The 22,982-nt window shown below is 41.1% G+C and overlaps 1 protein-coding gene across 3 annotated transcripts in view; it reads left to right on the forward strand.

The window, feature by feature from the left end:
• Positions 1–22,982, forward strand: part of rbms3 (RNA binding motif, single stranded interacting protein) — a 205,356-nt gene that overhangs the window by 40,278 nt on the left and 142,096 nt on the right. The window contains exon 1 of one of the 3 annotated variants that reach the window (XM_066682765.1): positions 1,573–2,654. The exons of the other annotated variants lie outside the window; for them this stretch is intronic. Coding sequence (XP_066538862.1) covers positions 2,580–2,654 — 75 coding nt within the window. The 5' untranslated portion in view covers positions 1,573–2,579. Of the gene's footprint in view, positions 1–1,572; positions 2,655–22,982 lie in introns of those variants that run through there. 3 annotated transcript variants of the gene reach the window in all.

The following is a 22,982-nucleotide window of genomic DNA, read 5'->3' on the forward strand; positions in this document are numbered from 1 at the left end:
TGGTAGGTGGATTAGTGCTTCAGAAGTGTCCATAGGTGTGAGTGAGTGTTGCCCTACAGGGGACTGGCGCCCCCTCCAGGGTGTGTTCCTGCTTTTCACCCAGTGATTCTGGTGAGTCTCTGGACCCACCGCAACCTGAGCTGCATAAGTGGTTACAGACAATGAATGAATTATAGTTGATTTTGACTGTGAGAGAATGCCATTTACCCAATGAAACGTGTTTAAAAGCATGTAATCATGGCATTAGGAGATAAAAACTGAAGAAGGCCCACCCTCAGCTACACAGGTCAAAACTTATTTACATTTTAAAGGGGACATATTATAGATGAGGACAATCCCAAAATGTTTACACTCTGCATAAGATACAGAACAAAACCAAGCTGCCTCATTTTGTCTCAAGTTTTACTGATTTAGGGAGTCTACAATTAAACAGACGTGGAGGTTAGTTCAGGGGCTGGTAGTCTCTATAAGCCCTAGTTAATGTGTTAATGCTTTGAATTTTTTTTCATATGTCCCCTTTGACCATCCTTAAAGGCAGATGTTTCTGCAGGCTTCTTGGGTTTCGAATAGCAATATTCACTCAATATTATAATCAAGCGCAACAGCCATGTTTTCATTGAGGGAAGTAGAGCAAGAGAAGGGTTAATGAAATCATTTTGTCTATTCTGAATGAAATCATTTGTCTATTTGTCTATTGTCTTGTTTGTATATTCCAGTTGGTACATAGTTGTGCAGGTTTTTGAGAGTATAGAGAATTATTATACAGTAATTAGTGGAGAGTTAAGAGTATAGTAAAATAATTCTTGTGCAGTTTGTAAAAAGTAATTAGTATTTAGTAAAGGCTTGCAATTTTGGTGACTATTCAAACACTTATATTATTGCTGTTTTAAAAGCAGAAGCAGAAAGAGAACAGCAAGCCAAACCTCCACCAGAAGCTTTGGACTGTGTTCAGACTAAAGCGGTAGAGCATAGAGTCTTATGTAAGTGCTATTTAGGGCCAAGCTTCTCTGCTCAAGTATGCATGGATGCCAGTGTGTCAGTATGTCACCACATCAGCCACTGCTCTAGGGCACAGGTAACTGGGTGTTAGAGGACAGGGAGCGAATCACCTATGCCCTTTCTCTCTTTCACTCTTTCACTTCTAATTTACAATGAGGTGAAAGTGCTAGGGGAAAAAAAACAACAACAACAGGGCAAACCGAATTAAAGAAAAAGCTGAATGTGTTTTGAAAGGACAAGGAAATGTGCAATCTGTGCATGACCAGTAGGGGGCCTCGGCTCCTTGCCACACTCTCTCTCTCCCTCTCTCTCCCTCTTTCTCTCATCCCCTCCCCTCCTTCCTGGCTCCTCCTGCCCTTCAGAGGCTTTGTGGAGGCCTGGCCGAGCCAAGGAGAGGGAGAAAGAGAGAGGCTGTTTAAGACACACCTCCCAGTCAGACTGAGCTACAGCCTGCTCTTAGCCCCGCCCACCAGACCGAGGAGGAGGCGGAGGCGGGATCTGAGTGCTGCCCGAGCAGAGCTTTAACTCTTCACCACAGTGTGGAGCAGCCGGCAGCGCGCACTCACACACACACTCACTCACACACACATATACTTTCATATACACACACTCACACTTACACACAGCCACATACACACACACTCACTCACTCACACTTGCATATTCACACTCGCGGCGCAGGCGAACAGAGGCGAGGAGGCCGTGGGAAAAGAAGAGCTCAGCCAGGCAGACGCTGAGAGAAGAAAAGAGTCGTGTGCTCGTGTGGGTTTGGGGGTCTGGGATAAGTGGCGGATTTTCCCTTTGAGGAGTTTCTGCGCTGTTTTTTTTCCCCCTCACTGATTGAAGCTGGAGGGTTCGGTCCCACTGACTGTGTGTCAACAGTGCATCCACATCCTCCGTCTGCATCGCTTCTTTGTGTGTGTCGGCCAGAACAGAGCGCACCGAGCGTGTGTGTGTGTATGTGTGCGTGCGCGCCTGGGATATCTGACAGCCTCCTGCAGGATCTGACACTGAACAGACGAGTGAGAGAGCCAGAGAGACAGAAACGGAGTGGGAGACAAAGTCAAGGCATGAGCCGGACACTAACGACTGGCTTTTCGAAGAAGTGAACGCTGCGAAAAAAAACAAAAAACCTTTATACCTCCCCTCCTCCTGCTCTTTCCCTCATCGTCTCCTTTCTCTTTCCTCTTGTACCGCTGCTCCTTCCCTCTCTCTCACTCTTTACGGCTGTCCCATTCCTCAGCTCTCCGTTCTCCCTCCATCTTCTACTCCTTTTCTCCCCTGTTAGAGAAGAACAGAGTGCAACTCCTACACAGTGACAGACAGAAGGACAACCAGAGGTCCTGTGACACTCCCCATTACTCTCTCTCTCTCTCTCTCTCTCTCTCTCTCTCTCTCCCTCTCTCTGTCTCTTTATCTATCGTCTCTTGCTTTCTTTCTCTTTCTCTTTCATTCTCTCTCATCCTCTTTTCCCTGCTCGGATCTCCCCCCTGGCCCAGGAAGCAAGGGGGCAATTTGGAGTTTTTTGGACACGAGTGCGAGTATCCGTATCCTGCCACGGCCAGAGTGATTCCAGCTACATGGGCAAACGTTTGGAACAGCAACCAATGTACCCCCAGTACACCTACTACTACCCTCACTATCTCCAGACTAAGGTACAGTGCTTTCTCTTCTTCCAGATTCTTTTTGGGGTTCACTTCATATTCCCGTTTTATTTCTCGCCAGACTCTGTCCCTCTTCTTTCTCTATCTTCACCCATTCGGCAGCATTTAACAACAACATGTAGTTGAATGTCTATAATGTTTGATGTTCTGCTTTATTGTTGGACCAGACTTTAGCAGCTAAGAGGGGAAGGAACATGTGCAATTGCTTGCCATACACATTAACACCTACACAAATCCATTCACAGACACACAAAATCTGTCCCCTCAGCACCACAGTGAGGCTCTAATGGTGGACTTGAATAATAACATCCATCTCTTGAAGCCCTACACCACTCTGAAGTGGAGAATTGATTGCCGTGCATTGATCGAGACGCTGTTACACTGCTGGTGATCCCTACCTGGCTCTGTGCTGCTTTACGCATGTCTTTATCTCTCATCAACCTTGGGGAAAAAAAAAAAGTTGGCACCTGCGATGCACGAGTCAGTGTGTGTGTGTGTGAGAGAGAGAGAGAGAGAGTGTGTGTGTGTGTGAGAGAGAGAGAGAGTGAGTGTGTTGCTTTGAGTGAGAGGAAAGCTGGCAAGGCCAAGGGCGTGAACAAGCGTGTGATGTGATGCTTTTCTTCACTATCAAGGTGGAGAAAGTTTAGACAGGGAGAGAGTCTGGGAAGGAAAGTGGTTAGGTTCTGTGCTTGAGAGATGAGCATACAGTGTTTTTAGGTGAAAACACGGATGTTCTACCTGATGAATGTATTTGTAAACACTGTTATTGACCTCTTATTGTCTCTGTCTGATGCAAACGTCTACAAAATCATCTTCTCCATTACTGGCCTTTTTCAAAGGCTGAGTATTTATTGTTTCACGCTGTCTTCAAGGTCATGTCAAATTAGATCTCACCCTCTTCCGCTTTCTAATGAATTTCCCAGAACCTCTCCATGAGAGGCCTGTTCCCTGGAGTCATCCGTTTGTCTTCCTTGTTTTATTTGAGGAAAAATAAAGTACTGCTACAACAGAAGAACATGTCAGAGATATAATGTACACTTAATGTGCATTATGATTTTATTGGTAGAGTTATTTCTTACAACATACATTGTATGAGGCAAGTACCAGCATTAGCAGGGGGAGAATAGCGTGGTCTGGGAATGATTGTTGATTTGCAGATTATTGGAGGAGAAGGGGAGTGCTTTTGGCACAGAGCTGCGTTACGCTTCAGATTTCAGATACTTGCCTTTGCCTGTGAAAGATGAGGGCCCCATGTTAGTGTGCATGACTGTAGGCCTGTGTGTGAGTGTGTGTGTGTGTGTGTGTGTGTGTGTGTGTGTGTGTGTGTGTGCATGTATTTGAGAGGGAGACTGGAGATTTAAATGGCCTCTTATTAATCTTGATTCCGGCATGCTCTCAGAGTGGAGGCATTCCTCCAGGGGAAATCAATCATGTGGGGGGAAGAGAAGCAGCTGACACACAATCACTGCTCACTGCTCTCTCTCTCTCTCTCTCTCTCTCTCTCTCTCTCTCTCTCTCTCACACACACTCTCTCACTCTCTTTCACTCTCTCACTGTCTCTCTCACACACTCTCACTCTCTCACTGTCTCTCTCTCTTTCACTCTACATACATCTCTCTCTCTCTCTGCTCTCTCTCTCTCTCTCTCTCTGTCTCTCTTTCACTCTCCATACATCTCTCTCTCCATACATCTCACTCTCTCAAACACTCATTTCTCTTCCTAACTTTCTCTCAAATTCTGTTCTTCCTCTCTCTCTCTCTCTCTCTCTCTCTCTCTCTCTCTCTCTCTCTTGTTCTCGCTTTCTCTCTCTCTCTTTCTCTCTCTTGTTCTCGCTTTCTCTCTCTCTCTCATATATTGTTGCTCTCTCCCATGTACTCTTCACCTCTCTTACCATAAAGAATAGCAGACAGTGGGTATTAGACTGTATTAAGAGGAATTTGTATCAAGCTGGAGTTAAATGACCACATTTACACTGGGTTTTATTATAATCAAACCAATGTTTAGTTTCTAATTTGTAGCACTTTAATCTTTTAACTTATTGGAGCATAGACGGATGCATGAAGAGGTGTGAGTGTTAGGATTTGTGTGTGTGTGTGTGTGGTCATGCACAGTGCATGCATAGGATGGTATCCATGACAGCAGTTATACACCAGTGGGATATGAAATACATTTAAAGGGAAGTAATTCCCCCCTGGTATTGTATCAGTAGAAGGGGCCCTCAACTATTCAATCAGCAGCATGAAGTCAAGACTGTAGTGTGTGTGTGTGTGTGTGTAGAATTATTAGAGTGAGGTAATATATAAATTACTGAATTAGAATCAGAAAAAATAAATAAATCATATAGTACTATGCAAGACTCATCTTGTTGGTTATTTAATTTGTAGATAATAAAAGGTCACTAAGAACAAGTAATTAATTAAAGAACAAGAAAATTATTATTTAATAATAATAATTATTAAATAAATTAGAAATAAATGAGTGTTTACGTATACTGGTTCAGAAAATGCAATCAAAAGCTTGGATGTTGGACGTTTGTTAAAATAATTAGCTGATTTATTTGAAATATTGGAAGGAAATATTGAGAAATTAGACGCTTAGAACTTTTATAAAATTCATATTATTGTTGACATTTATTATTGATTTAGTTGTTGAGCTTTGTGTTTAATTTATATGCATTTCTGTTTTTCTACACATTTAATGCACTTTCATTAATATTTTTTCCCCCAGTGGACAAAGCACATGCATCAAACCTGATTTTGATTAATGCCATGATTTCTATTAACTTTATAAATTCCAGATGTTATTTTTTACAGCTCTGACATTCAGGACTGTGTGTGTGTGTGTGTGTGTGTGTGTGTGTTTACATTAACACTCAAAGGGGTCAGTTTCTGTGTAGCAGAAATAACATCCAGTGGTCCGTTTAAATCTCTGCTCTCAGTGTGAGTGCACGCTAACTGGCCTGCAGTGGGATGACACACAGCATGTCAGCAACATTCCCACAGCGTTAGGAGAATGTTGTGTAGGGGGCTCATTACATTTCTCCTGCTCACCATGTCACTTAGGATTATTGCACGGCAACGTGGTATTTACTCTTCAAGTGGATAATTAGGAGACTGATTCACTGTGTTCCTATCATAAGACTTCAGATTTATCATTCTTTTACTTTCATGTACATATTCGTGTTAATTCATTAGGCTCATCAATGCATGCTAGGTTAGAAGGTAGTAACGATCATCTGAGATATTTAAATCTCCATGGTCAAGAAATGAGATTTTCACCTTTACACACATTACTCAGACATGCGTTGAATGACATAAGTCTCTTTGTGAGTATGGTCCATTGGTGGCTACTGCTTAAATTAAGCCTTACCTGCACTAGCCAGCACTTTTATCTGTGGATTAAACAAAACAAAGCAAAAAAAACCTTGCTATATCTCATTTTACTGTGTCTGAATGAATGACGTATATTTGAATCCATTTGTTTTATGCCAATAATTTCTGACCACTTTGAAGGCCAAATGCCTATGTATTGTGTGCTTTAATTTCATGGCAGTAGCCCATTCTGTCAAAAATATAGCTTTTAAATGGCAAAAAGTTTTGTTGATGGCTCTCAGTTTCCCTGGAAGTGCTTCACTCTGCCTTTATGTAATTCTGTTTGTTTACGTCCATTACTAAAATGTAAAAAATACATTGCAATGTTGTCCATTTTGATAGCTATAGCTAAATGTTCTGCTTTAAAGAGTGACGTCAAACTTCATTGATTCATCTTTTGATTCATTGTTTGGATCATTTTGACAGAACTAATTGGAATAAATGAGAATTTTCTGCACAGGTGTTATTTCATTGCACTGACATGCAGTTAACATGTGTGCTGTTTGAATTATAAATGTACCTTGTTCCAGTGGGACAGCTGTGACGTTTGCAGAGTAAAATGCTTCCTGTGTAGCTGTGTGTTAAGAGCTGGTGGAGGGTTGAAGGGTATGAGTGTTGGACCTGACAGTTCACAGGCCTCTCACTGAGATAAGACACATGATCCTTCAGAGTTTTAGTCACAGATTTCACGCAGTAATGATATCGATCTGTACAGATGATTAAAATGCTACACACCCAGACTTTTTACATCATTTTCATCCTTCTAGTCTGGCATTCACTTTACATGAGGGATGTTTTCATGGGTTTTAAGATTTGGAATTACTGGAATAAATAGCAAATACCTATAAAATGTAAAATCCTTAGTGCAATTTCAGTACAATAATTCCACAAAAGACAGCTTTTCACTGACTAACTGCAAAAATGTGTATGTGCAAAATATAGCTGTACATTTTTTTTGGGAAGGAGAAAATATTAATTAATTTTCTCTTTCTTTGTCTTTCTCTCTCCTTCTCTTTCTGTCTGTTTGACTCTCTCACTCTTGCACTCTCTGTCTCTTACTGTCAGTCATTCCTGCTCTACTTCCTTTGTGAATGCGCAGGAGAGGAAATGTTTGGCCTGCTTTGAAGCTTGTCTTTAATGTTGTACATCAATAACAGCAGAGAAAAATAAATAATCATGAATTATGCAAATCTTGTTACTTACAGCAGCATTTTCTTGGTGGGGGGGTGGAAAGCGTCACATGATGTTCTAGCTGTGTTGCATACCTTTACCTTTCACGCTTTACTAACCAGTTTACAGGTCATGTTCAAACCCTGCACAAATCACACAATACTAATAATGCAATGGAACAAATTAATTATAATATTTCTCTCTTTTTCTTGCATTGTCTGCTTTCTAGACTCTCTTTCTCTCTCTCTCTCTCTCTCTCCCTCTCTCTCCCTCTCTCCTCTCGATCGCGATCTCCCACTGTGTCCTGGGCATTCTCTTCAGCCATCTGTTCAGAGGGGTGGGGTTGACTCAGAAAATAGGAACATACTAGCATACGCTTATAGAAGGATATAAGACTGTCCTTGGTGCCGAATAAAGGCGTGATTGAAAAAGAGTGAGTAGTGAGAAGTGTTTAGCGTAACATATCAGAGGGTTATGGCTAGTGTAGAAAAGCTTAAATTCGCATGTAAAAACAACTCTATTTTATTTTATTTATTAAAGTATCATCAGTCCAAGAATAGTGGACAAAACACTGTTATAAAACCAAGCTAATATCATTAGCCACTGGATGTTGTCTTTCTGAGTTCTGAAATAGCTGCTAGGAAGCATATAGTCACATTTTACCCCGATTTACTGGGATTCTGATTGACATATAACACATTCATCTGGCACTTGGCTAAATTTAACTGAGATCTCGTATCTGTTGTCATTTGCACATATAGATTTATATGTAACTAAAGCCAGTGAATGGCTCTGGACTAAAGGATCCTGGCCACAATCTCTGTGTGAGAGCTGGTGAGCAGGAGAGAAGCCCTGGTCCTAGAATAATGGACCTACTGCATTTTTAATAAAGGACCACTTTGTAACAACTATGGCCTGATGGATTCTCGCCCTTTAAATGGCCTGACTTTTGGATTTTTACACACAGCTTGCTTTTAGGCTTTCCGAGTAAGTGCTCAGCAAAGTCTGTTCAGTGGGGATAAGAGGCAAAGACTGGGGAGTAACCTAAAGCCATGAGTATAGAAGCAGTGCAGGACTGATCAGAGTCAATCGGCATTGTTCTTCTTTTCTGTATCAAAGGGCCTAAAGCTACTGTGGTCCCAGGCCTATGTTCATAATATCTCTCATTCTAAATACACTACAGCTGTGAGATCAATGAAATAATGTATTGTGATTAATCTTGTTCCTAAAAATGACATGCGCTTTAACACGAGGGGACGAAATTGGGACAGTGAGTAGGAAGCTAGACTAATACAAGTGTGAAATAGGGTTATAATATGGAAAAGTGTTTAATGAAATTTTAGCTTTTTATTGCATTTGCACATAGCTCCTACCATCCCACAAACAATTAAATAAAAGTTAGTTAAAAGTTGGATGTCAGAAAACATGGGATACAATGCATTGTTCTGATTTTGTGCTGTATGGAGTGCTAAGACTTTCTACATTTTGGCTCTTGATAAATTGTTGATAAATTGTTGTTGATATAAAATAAGCAAATGTTTACAGATGAACATTTATTAATTAAGGGACCTGGAGGTTGTGGGTTCGATTCCCGCTCCGGGTGACTGTCTGTGAGGAGTTGGTGTGTTCTCCCTGTGTCCGTGTGGGTTTCCTCGGGGTGCTCCGGTTTCCTTGGATTGGCGAATCAAAAGTAGGCCTTGCTGTGTGTGTGTGTGTGTGTGTGTGTGTGTGTGAATGTGTGTGTTGCCCTGTGAAGGACTGGTGCCCCCCTCCAGGGTGTATTCCCGCCTTGCGCCCAATGATCCAGGTAGGCTCTGGACCCACTGCGACCCTGAATTGGATAAGCGGTTACAGATAATGAATGAATGAATGAATTTTTCAGAGTTTGGTCATATCTCCAAGAATCTCATTATCGTCAAATACCCTGAAATATCATGATACATTTTTTAGGGCCATATCGCCCACCCCTACTGCTCATGCTGAACTAAGCTGTGGCTCATTCTCATTTAAAGGAACAGGTGCTGGAGCAGGGTTTTTAGAGTTGATGGGAATGGTGTTGTGTTGTTGGACTCCTGTGACATTTTGATCAAAGTATGTTACTGGCGTTTCATTATTGGCCCAGAACTGTGTTCACTTGTGGAAAAGGAGTATAATTATGTCCCCTTTTAGGATTGTGAGCAGGAGTGTTTGGTGATGGACACCTCTAAGCGTAGGTGTGTGCAGGTGCTGTGCTACAGGTACATTTGAAATTCTCTGAAAGCTATCATAGATCGGTTTTCATTTGGAGATGATTAAACGTATTTAGCAATCTGCGCTAATCATGTCACACGGCGACAGATTTTGACAGGCCCTGTCATCTGTGCAGAAAATAAACACGAGCGTATCTGCTGTTCCTGGTGCGCCAGGACCGCACAGGAAGCAGACGGGGGGGTTTGGGGGAAGGAGGTGGTGGCGGTGGTGGTGAGAGGAAGGATGGTGATGGCACCCTTCGAATGCACTCCAGTATGGGGCTTTTCATTCTCTCCTGTCACTCCCTTTCTCCCTCCCTCCCTTCCTCCCTCCTCTCTCCTTCCCCTGCGTTTTAATCAGGAGACACACACTGGAAACCTTTTCCCTCGGAAAACAGCCCAGTCAAAGCCAAGGACAGAGCAGGCGAGGTACAGCGTCATAAATCCTTGAGTACACGCTCCTGAGGGATTTCACTGTCCAACCTCCCCGCTTGCCTCTCTCTCGCTCTCTCTCTCACTCTCTCTAGCCCTCTCTATCCCTCTCTCTTCCTTCCAATTTATGCACACCTTTTCTGCAGCAAAGGCCACGAGAGACGCTACCCTAATCAGATATAGACACAGTTCTCTTAACCTGCCATAACCGTGTCCAATTCTCCATGCATGGGCACGGAAATGTGCGTGCGTCAAACGTATATATTATAGAAGGCTTTAGGGAAGACCATTTCCTTTGGCACCTTTTGTTCACCCTCTGAAGACTGCTGAAGATGCCATCTGAAAGGACTGCTCTTGTTGTTTTCTCAATAAGATAAAGACTTTGTGAGCGCTCCAGGGGTGGCTGATTAATAACTACAGATACCCATGTACCAGCAGAGCCTACTGGAGCTAGCCTGAAAGCTAGCACACTGCCTGGGATTAGCTTATGTAAACAGTGCTTTTGTTGCGTTCAGCTCGAATTAATTTGCTCAGCCCGCATGCTTTTATTTGGGCTAATTTGTGTGGTGGGCTCTCAAACTCTTGTCCAAACACATCTCAAAGGCTCGAGGCTACAAAGAGAGTGGCTAAAGACACTCAATATGAGCCTCTCCTCTCATAGTTGCTGCCTTTAGGGCTGTTAGCACATGTCGGAATGTTGGGTATAGTTTTAGTTTGGATGGTGGAACACTGAGTTAGTTTAAACGTTAAGCTTAAATGTTTTGCTTGTGTTTTATGTGAGATCTTGTGGAAGAAGGAGATGGGTTGTTAAAGGTCTAGTTTCCTAGACAGAGTGCATGTTTAACCCTTACCTAGTGTTTGAAGTATTAGTGAGGACCCAGATGTTTATGTTGAGCTTAGTGCAGTTTAAATGCCATTTTTCAAATGCCTTCACAAGCTTCCCCCACATTTCAAAAATTGTATCCTGCATTTCCATGTATTGCAATTGTAATTTTTCTTTTTATTTTATACTTCAAACCTACTTTTCTTATCTTAACACAGATTTTGATCTGGCACACTGGGGCTACTGTTATCACTCGTATCTCAGAATTTAGTTCTGAGGTCTAAGAGGTTCATGCTTTTGTGTAAGGGTTTTGAAGGCAATTTAAAAAAAAAACAGTTAATTGCGTAAAGTCTTTTCTTTTATTAAATATTTGGTCCAAAATGTTTTATGTCATATAATTCGGATATACCAGAAATTATGTGAATTAAAAAGCTATTTATCTGAGCAATAAGTGTTTTTTTATAAACAAACAAACAAAAGTTCAACTTACATAGCGCCTTTCCCAAACCAAAGGACACTTTACATAAAGGGAATCACAAAAGAAATTATTTGAGGTCATCAGCCAATACCTAGTTTTACCGGGCAATAAATAATCATTTTAAATGTGTGCGCTGTTGATTTAACAAATTCATGCAATCAAGTAGAATCTAAACAAAACATTGTTCTTCAAACTCATTCACAACTACTACGTTATATAAAACAAGAGGATCTTATTTCTTATTTGTTTTGTATATATTTTTTTGTATTTAATGTGATTATATATAAATTTATACAAGCACCACATTCACTGAGAAGGCATTAGTTTAACTCTATGTCATTATCTTAGACTTCTGCAGAGTACTGTATATATTTTTATATTTTAAGGGTGAAATAAAATTGAAAGACTTAAAGCATTATATCAGTGAAGGCTATATCTCAATGTGTAATCTGCCCTGCATGGTGTGAAAACAGTGCCTGATAGACAGTTTATTCAGATTAAAAACAATTGGTGTGTTTGCTTAAAATGATTGTTTGATTAATACATTTGTTCTGCATCATAATGTTTAGTTATTTTATTGATCCATAGTCTAAAGACAGCTATAGTTGTCACTACACAATAGTTTTACTGCAGTTCTCATTAGAAATGTCAGGTTTTGGCAGTCACTATGGTTGATAATGAACTGCTTCAGGTTTGGGCAGAATTTTGTGAATTTTCTGACTCAAAACGAGATGTGATGTGTTTGGACTGACAGTTTTCAGGCTTTATTTGGATTTGGACCAAATTTCCGGGCCCAATTAAATCTCTATCCTAGGTGGAATTGAATTTTTAATAAGGAACATCATTGGTGCAGCTGTTTAGTCTGAAATGAAGCTTAGTACATGTCCAGAAACTAGCCTGTAGTGTCCGAGCCAGCAGTGGTGTTTTGTCTTGGTTGACTTCACTTCATTCTCTCACTCTTGGAGGTGGTAGGCGGTGGAAAGTGCCAGACTAGACTTATGACTTATTAGCCAGCCTATCTGTCACATAACACCACCCCTGATTGCAAACTCGCACTGTTTCTCTCTTCCACCTCTCTCTCTCTCTCTCGCTCTCTCTCTCTCTCACATACACACACACACACAGACAGACACACACATTGCAGTAGTGAGCGTAATTTAAATAAGCGTTTATGATGCAGGGCTATTCAAATCCTGCACTAGTCTTGAGGTTGAGAGAGAGAGAGAGAGAGAGAGAGAGAGAGAGAGAGAGGGAATAATCAGAGAAAGAGAGTGGGAAGTGAGACAGCCAGAGAGAGAGAGAGAGAGAGACAGGATGAGAGAAAAAGCGAGTGAGGGGTGTATGTTTAAGTGGCAGAGGAAGGGGAAGATAAAAGCCTGACAGGATTAGTCTTACAGACACTACAGGCTGTGTGACATTGTCCTCTAAGCTGCAACACACACAGTGTGGCACTTGGGGTGAGAGCACAGCTCTCTCTCGTTCTCTCACTCTCTCTCTCTCCCTCTCTCCGTCTCTCTCTCATTTGCTCTCTCGCTCTCTCATACCGCTCTGTCAGGCCGACGCACACACAAAGCAGCCCACACAATAGACATGTTCATTTGATTTGCTGTGCCGAGTTTTAAAAGCTAAGGCTGTACAGGGGCACTTTGCCAGTATGCTGGTGAGTGGCCCTGCATATTTTATTAACCTCGCTACTTTTATGAATGATTAAGCTCCTTTGTGTGCTCAACTGCCCTCAGTCCCACTGCTCTGTAGCCAGGTCATATAGCTGTCCCTCCTGTGTCTGTCTGTCTGTCTGTGTGTGTGTGTGTGTGTGTGTGTGTGTGTGTATAAGTAGTGGCATAGTGTATCTGTAAATCTCTGACCAAATTTTGATTTGATTTCAGTGGACACCTCACTGCAGTAACCTACTCTGTCAATGTTATTGTCCTGCTTCACTGGGTTTTGTGTTGAACATTGAAACAATATATTTTTAAAAAAGTGTTGTCTGTGATTATTTCTATAGGATTTTAAACTGGGAGAAATACAGTAGCAGAAGGCAGTGTATAATAGACTTTTTATTTATTTTAAGAATGATTTATTTATTTATTTATGTATTTATTTATGCCAATTCTTTTCCCAGTTAACAGACGCCAGTGCTAGCTAGAACCTGGAGAAGAGAGATAGGGAAAGGATGGATTAATTAATGCCAAAATCATTGCAATACATTTTCTATATTAAAATTCCCATTCATGTTAATTGTATTTTTCACAATCCTCGTCCACCGTGTTCCCTGTGGTGTGCTTTATGGAGGGCGTCTAATTCGTAGCAATGTGACATCCACACCCTGCTTGTCATTCCTTTATGCTGCAGCAGAGATGAGATGCATTTCCTTGGCCAAAGTGGTGGCATGCACAAAGAAGAACCTTTTTTTTTTTTTTTTTGAGCCTTTGTACGAGCACAGTCCTTTCATCTGCTCGTGTGGAAGCAGGGAACAGGAAGCAGGTTTGGAGAGATTGTTAAACTTTTCATGCACTTTTCTTTTACAGTTCCCAGCACTTTCTACAAGGCACGTCTGTGTCTTGCTCCTTGTTTATCTGATGTTCCATCAGGCCCATCACACACTTCAAAAAAAGCAGGAGGACATACAGACAGAGACTATCACGTACAGCAGGCTGGTGGCTCGCCTAATGGGGCTGTGGTGGTGTTTTCATGGCCACAGTGATGGCTAGTTTGTTGAATTGAACGAGCATGAGTGGGGTGGAAACACAGGGCACATAAGAGAGCTTACACAGAGAGCTCAGCCACGAGAGTGCGCGCCCATAAGTGTGTTACTGCTGCACACCTGAGTCAAATTCAAATTACCTCACACCTTATAATATGGACATAAAGCCCATATGAGCCAATTAGAGCCTGTATTGAAATTCAGGGAGAGCTGTCTCTCTGTTCTTATGTGTGGGTGTGGATGTGTGTTGAGCTGGATTCGACCTTGAAAGTGCCAACTGGCAGGGCTGAAGCAGAGGTCAGCAAAAGTCTTAGGTTTAACTTCCCAACCCTAATTAGACTACAAACACATCCCAGCCAATGCAGAAAGTCAGCAATGCCCGGCCCTACTAATGAGCCTATCACTGTCTGGGGATACAGAAGACACACACAAACACATGCAGTCACAGTGGGAGGGGGTAGGGGTGATGAACCTACTCGCTTTTGGCCACTGTTCCTCTAAGAAAATGTCCTGAGGCAGAATGCTTTGTCCACTCATATTCACTTTTAGACAGGCTCCAAGACTAGACTCAATGAAGTATGAGTGCCTATAATATGCAACCTGTTCTTATCAGTAATACATATAGTGATGAGGTTGATGCTCAGTAATAGATCACCCAATGTTATGTTGAAGTAAGTATATTCCAGTGTAATTCTATTATTGTAATGTAAACAACGTCATTTTGAATGGTTTGGCTTCAAAGTGTTCTGAGTCAGATTTGTTCACAGTGGTGGCGATAGGAACCAGATGCCTGAAGGGTCTAATTAAGGCTTTAATATAAGCTACCTGGTAGAAAGCTATTACACAAAATGGTTTCATGTTGAGTGATGTTTGAGACAGTGTTTTACAATAGATTTGAGAGAAGGTTTTAAACTAACAAAGAAATCTAAAAAGCTATTCATAGTGGAGTGGTATATAAAGGGCATTTTATTGCTGCTATCAAAGGACAGAAGTAATCCATTTTTTTCCCTGGACATTTGCACACTAGTGTATCTGAAAGTTCCCTCGCACAAACTGGTCTGCCTACTTCTGAAATTATGGGATACAACAAGATGCTTTGCTTTTGTGCTGGATCTTACGTAGAGAGCAGAACATTTAGAATTGCCCTGGCTCCCCATCTGAGTTTCTCCAGACACCGTGCTGTACCTGTGATTATGTGACAGCAAGAAGATAAGGTTATACAGTGCACAACAGACACAATTAGCATGGAGACGTAAGTGTACTAATTAAATTTGGCAAAAACATATTGAAGAACAAAGAAGTCAGTGAAAATGACAAAAACCAGAGCGTCTGCTTGTTGCCCCCCACTCATGGGCTCTCACACTGAATGCGAGTTGTGGCTCATTTGAAACAGGTCGTTCTGTACAGGGCTGTTTAAACCGGGAGAATGGAGCTGGGTTGATTCTTATAGCATTAAGACCCCAGAGAACCGTGTGAACCTGTGGATAATTCTTCTTTATATAAAGCATATCCTTCTTCAAGTTATTTTGGACAAGAAGTAAATGTATGTACAACAAAAAATTGAAACAAATGCTAAGATCTTTTATTTATTTATTCATTCAGAAACAGCTCCAGGATGTCTAAATATCTACTGAAACCTGATCCAATACGGTTTCACTCATGCACTTTTTATTTTATGCTTTAACACTTTTTCCCTTTTATCTGTTCACACAATGCTTAGTTAAACATTTTTAGAATCATGAAAAATCAAGGTCATGACGTCTTTCATGGCAGCCTTGGTTGATCTGCTTAGAGAGCTAGCTTAAATGCGCACACATTTTCAAAGGGTTAGCTTTTTTAATAAATATATATTTAGTCAGCAATTAATTCTATCATTACATAACATTCTTTTATCTTTGCTCTTTCATTTGTAGGATGCTTTTAAACCAGTGCAAAAGAGATTCCAATAGCTGGCTATTGCACTAGAAGTGCTTTGGGTCAGCAGTAACTCTTGTGTAACTAATCGTAGAACGGCTGGAACTTTGCCATGTTTATTCCAGCAACCCAGGGAACTTAACCTGCAGCTTGGGAATAAATGAGTTCAGCCTACAAGTCAGTTTACAGTGTCCAGCTATTACAGCCAAATGAAGTTCAACTGCTTTGCGGTCAACAATTTTCAGCCAGCCAATGAAAGCTCAGAAAAGCAAGCTCACATTAAATTTTAGAAAATAAATCCTTTCCTGAGATGTTGTTAAGGCACATTGAATAGTACAGTCTGTCATCGTATGCACTATTCAGTCTGGATTTGTTTTACCAGAGAGGATACTCCAATGTGATCCGTAAAGGATCTGATTGGCCAGTTTGAACTAAATAAAGTTTCTGAGTAATTTCCCCAAATTGCCTGGATGTACGTCCCAGGGTTAATAGCAGTAACATGCTGCATAGCTATGTGGTATTACATTAAGATGTGGAAATAAATCAGGGCTGTGGATTCTCAGGGAGCATGATTTCATTCAGGGTTATACAATCCAACTACACTGAGATTAGAATGCTGTTTTAATTCATCAAGTTCAACAATAAGATTAACTTAATGTGGCAATGTCGGCATTTTATTTTTTGTATCTAACACGCTGAGATGTCAGTCGGTAAGCTCGGTGATGGAAGGCTCCTTTAGCTTAGGGTGTATATCTCTGTTACTCACACATTATCATCACCCAGCATCTGAGTTAGGAATTGTTTTTTTATTGCACCCCATTATCAAGACAGCCTGACCTGACCCTTTCCATGGCTCATTTCACCAGTGATTTAAACCAGATGATTTCAAACAATCCTCTTAATCCAACCAACCAGATTTTTTTCTCCTTTCCCTGACCATCTACCAGTAATTTACTACAGTTGGGCGCTGGGTATTGTTCAACAAATCTACATACGGATACTAAAATCTTGACTCAAAATACCACTTCCATTATGCGTAGATAAAAAAATATCTGTTTAAACAATAATCAGTAAAAGAAAACCTATATTTTTATACAGTTAATTGTTGCATGAACAATTCTTAAGTGTTTTTTTTTTCTCAGCCTTTTTGCAATAGTCTTTTGCAAAATTGAAATGCCCCAGCCTTATAGCTCAGACCTGATGCAAGACTGGCAAATGGTGCCTCAAATAGAAGCAATATTCACAGATAACTCTTCAAACCAACCACTGTATTCAAGGATATAATGATGTTCTTCAGCAGGTCAGTGTCAGTGGTCTCGGTTATGTCTTTGATCTTTTTGCTGTGCACTTGAACGTCCTTTCTTTGACACGCACCCTTCAGAATGCATTTTACAAGCGTGTCAGGCTCGATCACATGGAACGGGTGTTTATCCCTGCCTTTCAGAGCCTGAGCACAGGAAGGATCTGGGTCAGACTTACACACTGTGCAGGGGGCCAGCTAAGTCATGTGTACTACAAGGTGGAGATGCAGAATGATGAATAAAATGAGAAAACAGAGGTAGGGGGAGGCGGAGAAAATACAGAGTGAGGGCATGGCATCCTGGCAACAAGGCCGAGGGTCCGTGTTTCATATTTCATGGAAGCTGGATGAATGGTGGTGTAGTGGACAACAGAGAGAGAGAGAGAGAGAGAGAGAGAGAGAGAGAGAGGCAGGTTTGGTAGTAGGCTCGCGTCTTCAAAAGAGAGGCCACAAGCTGTCTCCCTCCGTCAGCCCCGTTACACTACTGAGCCCAGGCTGAGCTGGGTTTGCATAATTCAGCAGGGTGGGCCAATCCACTTCTGCAGATTATCATGGCTAACAGCGTAAAGACAAAGAGGGGAGGCAGAAGCAAAGAAACAAAGCGCTCAGATGCAAGGGCACACACATGCTTCAACACTGCTGACAGAGCGGTATTTTGTCTAGTGATGGCGTTTATGCACACAGCATACAGAAGTATTTCCGGGCCAAATGGTGGCATAAATTAATTAATAAATTAAGTAAAATGCATTTTGAGGTACGTTCTGTGCTTTATTTTACAATAAAGTGTTCCTTTGTTCCTTTGCTTAGACCTTGATGATACGGCCAAAATTTACATCACTATATATTTCTTCATTTGGTCGATACGATAGAATTCAGATATGGACATGAACAGTAAAAGATTCACTGAAAAGCTTCCAAGAACAAACAAGAAACATAACATTCATTATCTGTAACCGCTTATCCAGTTCAGGGTCGCGGCGGGTCCAGAGCCTACCTGGAATCATTGGGCGCCCTGGAGGGGGCGCCAGTCCTTCACAGGGCAACACAGACACACACTTTTGAGTCGCCAATCCACCTACCAACGTGTGTTTTTGGACTGTGGGAGGAAACCGGAGCATCCGGAGGAAACCCACGCGGACACAGGGAGAACACACCAAACACCTCACAGACAGTCACCCGGAGCGGGAATCGAACCCACAACCTCCAGGCCGTCAGTTCAGCACAGTCAGTTTAAAATGTTGCATAATAATTATCAAAGCCAGTAGGTTTAGATTCGAAGGTTATGTCATGTGGGCGGCAAGGTGGCGCAGCCCCTGGAGCTGTGTGACTGCGACACTACCTGCTGCGCCACCTTGCCGCCCACATGACATAACCTTCGAATCTAAACCTACTGGCTTTGATAATTATTATGCAACATTTTAAACTGACTGTGCTGAACTGACGACAGTGACTTGTAATGAACATCAGTCAGTGCCAGATTGTTCTGAATATATTTTAGTGTATTTTGAAAAATCATGTCATTGTAACATTTTATATTGCAGTGTCTATTGATATTGAATTGTTGTCCAGCCCTAGCTTTGCTGGTGTGTCTTTTAAGTCTACTGAACTTATTTCAGCCTGTTTTTTTAAGGGACAGTTGGCCCTCTAGGTTTTGATGCCCATTCTTGCATACAGCACAGTTTTAGTTGATGTTGTTGTTGCTTTTTTTGCCAGGTGTTGCACAAGACATCTGCTTTTGGCTAGTGTGTGGAATCAGATGCACCTGAGGCTTCTCTGTTGCTCCTTAGAATAGGTTTTAACTTATTAGGACCGAGAATCTTCAAAGCCTCTCTGGCTCTTCCAAGATGTTATCTGGACCATATCAGGCCTGGTCTTTATCCTAGTCTTTAGTGTGTGCGTGTTTTTTTTTTTCTTCCTTTTGTTGCTTTCACATGTGGTGCTTGAATAAGAATAGTCTCATGAAACTGAGCTGCCTTTCATATCAAATCAGGGAAATCTGTGTTAATAATGTTATCTGATTGTGGTTATGTTTACCTTTGACTGCTTTTGTTTGATCCGATTAAAAGGAACCCTGATGCTGTTGTTGTATTCGTCCTGCTCTTTAGAACAGCTGTGAACACTGCTGTCCAAACCATGATGCAGTCCACTTCCAAAGAAAATCTGGTGCGGTTCGGTTGAAGTATGAACACCAAACAGAATCAAATATGTCTAAACAAAGACAGAATGGACTATCATCTCTGCTTTGGTTTTCAGAAAAGACACTTCCATTTTCTGGTGCTCTTTTGATGTGCAGATGTGTTTTATCGTCTTTTCAGGAGTTCACGGGTATTTATGGAACTGCTACTTTTGATTTTAATAGGAGACTGAGGTGTGTTCAGTTTAAAACACTCTGTATGCTCATATATGGACACACACTTCAGTTTTATTATGTATTAATGCAGCATGTAGAAAACCACTGGAGGCTGTGTGTTACACGGATTTACTCCTTTTCATTTTGTGGTAAAGTCTGAAAATGTGCTGTTATTGATCTAGAACGTTTGCCAGATAAAACAAGACACACATAAATCCCATGAGCTCAGTTAGAACAGTGAGCAACGTGATTGTGAGAGTTTGGTGTATATTATCACCGTTATTACTCCCAAATGCGTATCTGAAAATTTGTTGTGAATTTTTCCTCCATGTTCTCTTTGCTAACATCTTTTCATTTGATATGTGGTGTGATATGTGTGAAATGCACCAGAGTATGATGTTCTGCTTGGGCCCAAAGCAGAGAAACTGCACTACACAAGAGTGAATAGAAGGTTCTAGAAGAAAACTGAGGCTATTTCAAAAAGTTATTATATAATACAGTTAGATGACAAGCACAGATTGAAAATATGAATAACAGAGCGGGAAGAAATTAAATGGCTATGGAATATAAATAAAAGTTGCTGGATGTGGCCCAAAAACAGATTCTCAGAGAGACCCTGATTAAGTTGGAAGGGTGTGATGTATCTACAAACACACTTGGTGTTGCAGATTGCACACACAGCTTGAGTGGTTCCAGGTAAGTTTCGATTTCAGATGCTTTCAGACTGTCTTACTAAAAAGGGGGAGGGAGGAGGGAGGATGCCTCACCCTCAGCCCTCTGCAGCCTCAGTTCCTGGAATCTGGATACAGAGAGAGTCCCAGAAGTGTGTGCTAAGATTACCCCTTACCACCAATTAAAACCAGATCAATTATTAACAGCAGCAGGAACTTTTTCTTTTGTCTCTAACTCGCTTCTGTGAACCTCTCAGAGTTTATTTCCTAAGAAGCCACTCTTTCTGGTTTGTCTGTCATGAATCAGTCAGTGCGTTTTACTAATGATATTATCACATATAAAGACAGGCATGATGTCTATCAGATCAAAACTATTTCCAGTTTTTCTTTTGTTATTTTTGACTTGTGTAAACACCAGCAGCTCCATATATTTTTAAAATTTATAAAAATAACCTTTTGGACCTTTTCTTTTTCTTTTAATATTTTAGGAAGAGTTTATATACTGTTGTAGATATATCAGGTTTGGACAATGGGTTTATAGGTTGACACTGTCCAAAAGCAATGCCTGCCAGTTTACAATACTGTATGGCGTACTTTGATTACTTTAATTTAATTTAATATGAAATATGTGCTTTAATAGGGTGAAAACAGCACAGCGTTTGGAGCAGGTGCTCACTGAAGCTCTTGCCCTTGTATCAGCAGGTAAAGGAGTTGCGATGCTGTGTTAAGGTTCATTTATGCTCATCGTTAATATGGAAACGGACAGAGCCTTCTGTCCGTAGTCTGCGTTCATTTAGTACGTAATTGGCATGTTTTCTGAAAGCTTACGGATGCGGACAGGACGGAGCAATACCACTGGAGACCATGGGGGCAGTGAAAGATGCGACCACTTCCATATTGACATGAAGAAAAAATGGCGGAACGTTTTGAAGAGAGGTTATTAATTGAATATTTAATGACCTTACAGACCACTGCTGTCTATAACGTTTTATTCTATTTTCCTTCACGTGAACAGAATTTGCTCTTGGTTTCTCTCTATATTTGCCTATGGTATTAGTCTTTCTGGGCTTCAAAATATTTCCTCACGGCTTGTTTTTCTTATTTCTTGTTCTTCCAGTAAGCAACTGAAACTACGCTTTTTTAATTTACATGGAATTCTCAAAAAAAATAAAAACTTTCCCCCTTACAGATGTAAGCAGTTATGGTGTATGTGTAACATGTTGTATTTTTTAACACAAATGAATTCCATTCGCTGGCGGCACGGTGACGCAGCAGGTAGTGTCGCAGTCACACAGCTCCAGGGGCCTGGAGGTTGTGGGTTCGAGTCCTGCTCCTAGTGACTGTCTGTGAGGAGTTGGTGTGTTCTCCCTGTATCCGCGTGGGTTTCCTCCGGGTGCTCCGGTTTCCTCCCACAGTCCAAAAACACATGTTGGTAGGTGGATTGACGACTCAAAAGTGTCCGTAGGTGTGAGTGAATGTGTGTGTGTGTCTGTGTTGCCCTGTGAAGGACTGGTGCACCCTCCAGGGTGTATTCCCGCCTTGCGCCCAATGATTCCAGGTAGACTCTGGACCTACGTGGTTACAGATAATGAATGAATGAATTCCATTTGGGCAAAATAATGAAAACTGTGAAAGATTATGTAATTTACACACAAAAAAACTTTAGATTTTCAGTTATGAATAACTGTACCACCTCTTTGAGCAATTTTAAAACCAACATTTGCTTGAACATTTATCAAAATGTGAAACTATACCCAAAGCTGTAGTAAATAATAATTAATGTAGTAAGTTTGTATGAATGAAATGTGTGTTTTTATGTAGCCTATGTATTTAGGTGCATCTGTGCATTGGAGCGGTGTCTCATCAGGGCAATAAAGAGGGCTATCATGCTGTGTGTAACTCATAATGGGCTGTGTGGAATGAAGCCTGGCTCAAACGGATGTTACCTGCCTGTACAGTAATTGGCACTCTGACAGTAAGGGAGAGACTGAGTGGGAAAGTGCTGTTACTAGGAGCTGCTTGTGTGTGTGTGTGTGTGTGTTATTATGCAAAAAATAATAATTGTCCCCCCTACACTCCTTTCTCCCTCTCCTCTTCTCCATCAAGCATTTAAAACAGAGGCAAGCTGTGGTTGTATTAAGTGAAGATTCAGGCCTGATTGTATGTCTGACTGATCACATTGTGTCCAGGAACACAAATATTTCTGGAGATAATTACATTGAGTGGGTGGACAAACAGCCTGAATTGAATACAGTGTGAGTACAGTCCAGGAATCAGCAGGCTTTGTCTTTAACCCTTAGGAAGCAGGTACTTGGATGGGTGAAATTAATAATGTGACCAGCAGTGAATTTGAATGATTCACCGTTATTGTGGTGTTGAACATGGAGCATGTCAGACATTGGAGTTAAATTGGTAAATATGTTGATAGAAACCAGTGCGCTCACACCGTAAAACTGGAAAACCAGTGTGTAGTAAACAGCAATGGTTTATTGGGATTTAACTGCATTGATTATGAATGTAAGCAATACGAAAGGGAGCATGATATCATGAATAATATCAGCCATGAGTGTTCTTTTGCATAAAGACAACAGTTCTGCAAAACAATGAGAGATTAAAGTAAAGGAGAACCTGAATGTTACATCAAATAAGATGTAATATGCATTGAAAAAAAAGTATTAGGCGTTTGCAATAGACAGCTTTGAAAGTGTTGTGAGGATTAGCTGTGTCATATTAACCTGAATGTAATTTTATTCCAGACCATATCTAAAGCCTTTCAGACCCCATCATTTTTGTTGAACTGTATTGTCAGTGTCTTCTTTAGTTCATTCAATTGGTTCATTGTCACAGCTGCAGAACAAAGAGCTTGTGTGCCATGACA

This window comes from Hoplias malabaricus, chromosome 10 (genome assembly GCF_029633855.1).
Source record: "Hoplias malabaricus isolate fHopMal1 chromosome 10, fHopMal1.hap1, whole genome shotgun sequence".
In the NCBI taxonomy this organism is placed as follows: Eukaryota; Metazoa; Chordata; class Actinopteri; order Characiformes; family Erythrinidae; genus Hoplias; species Hoplias malabaricus.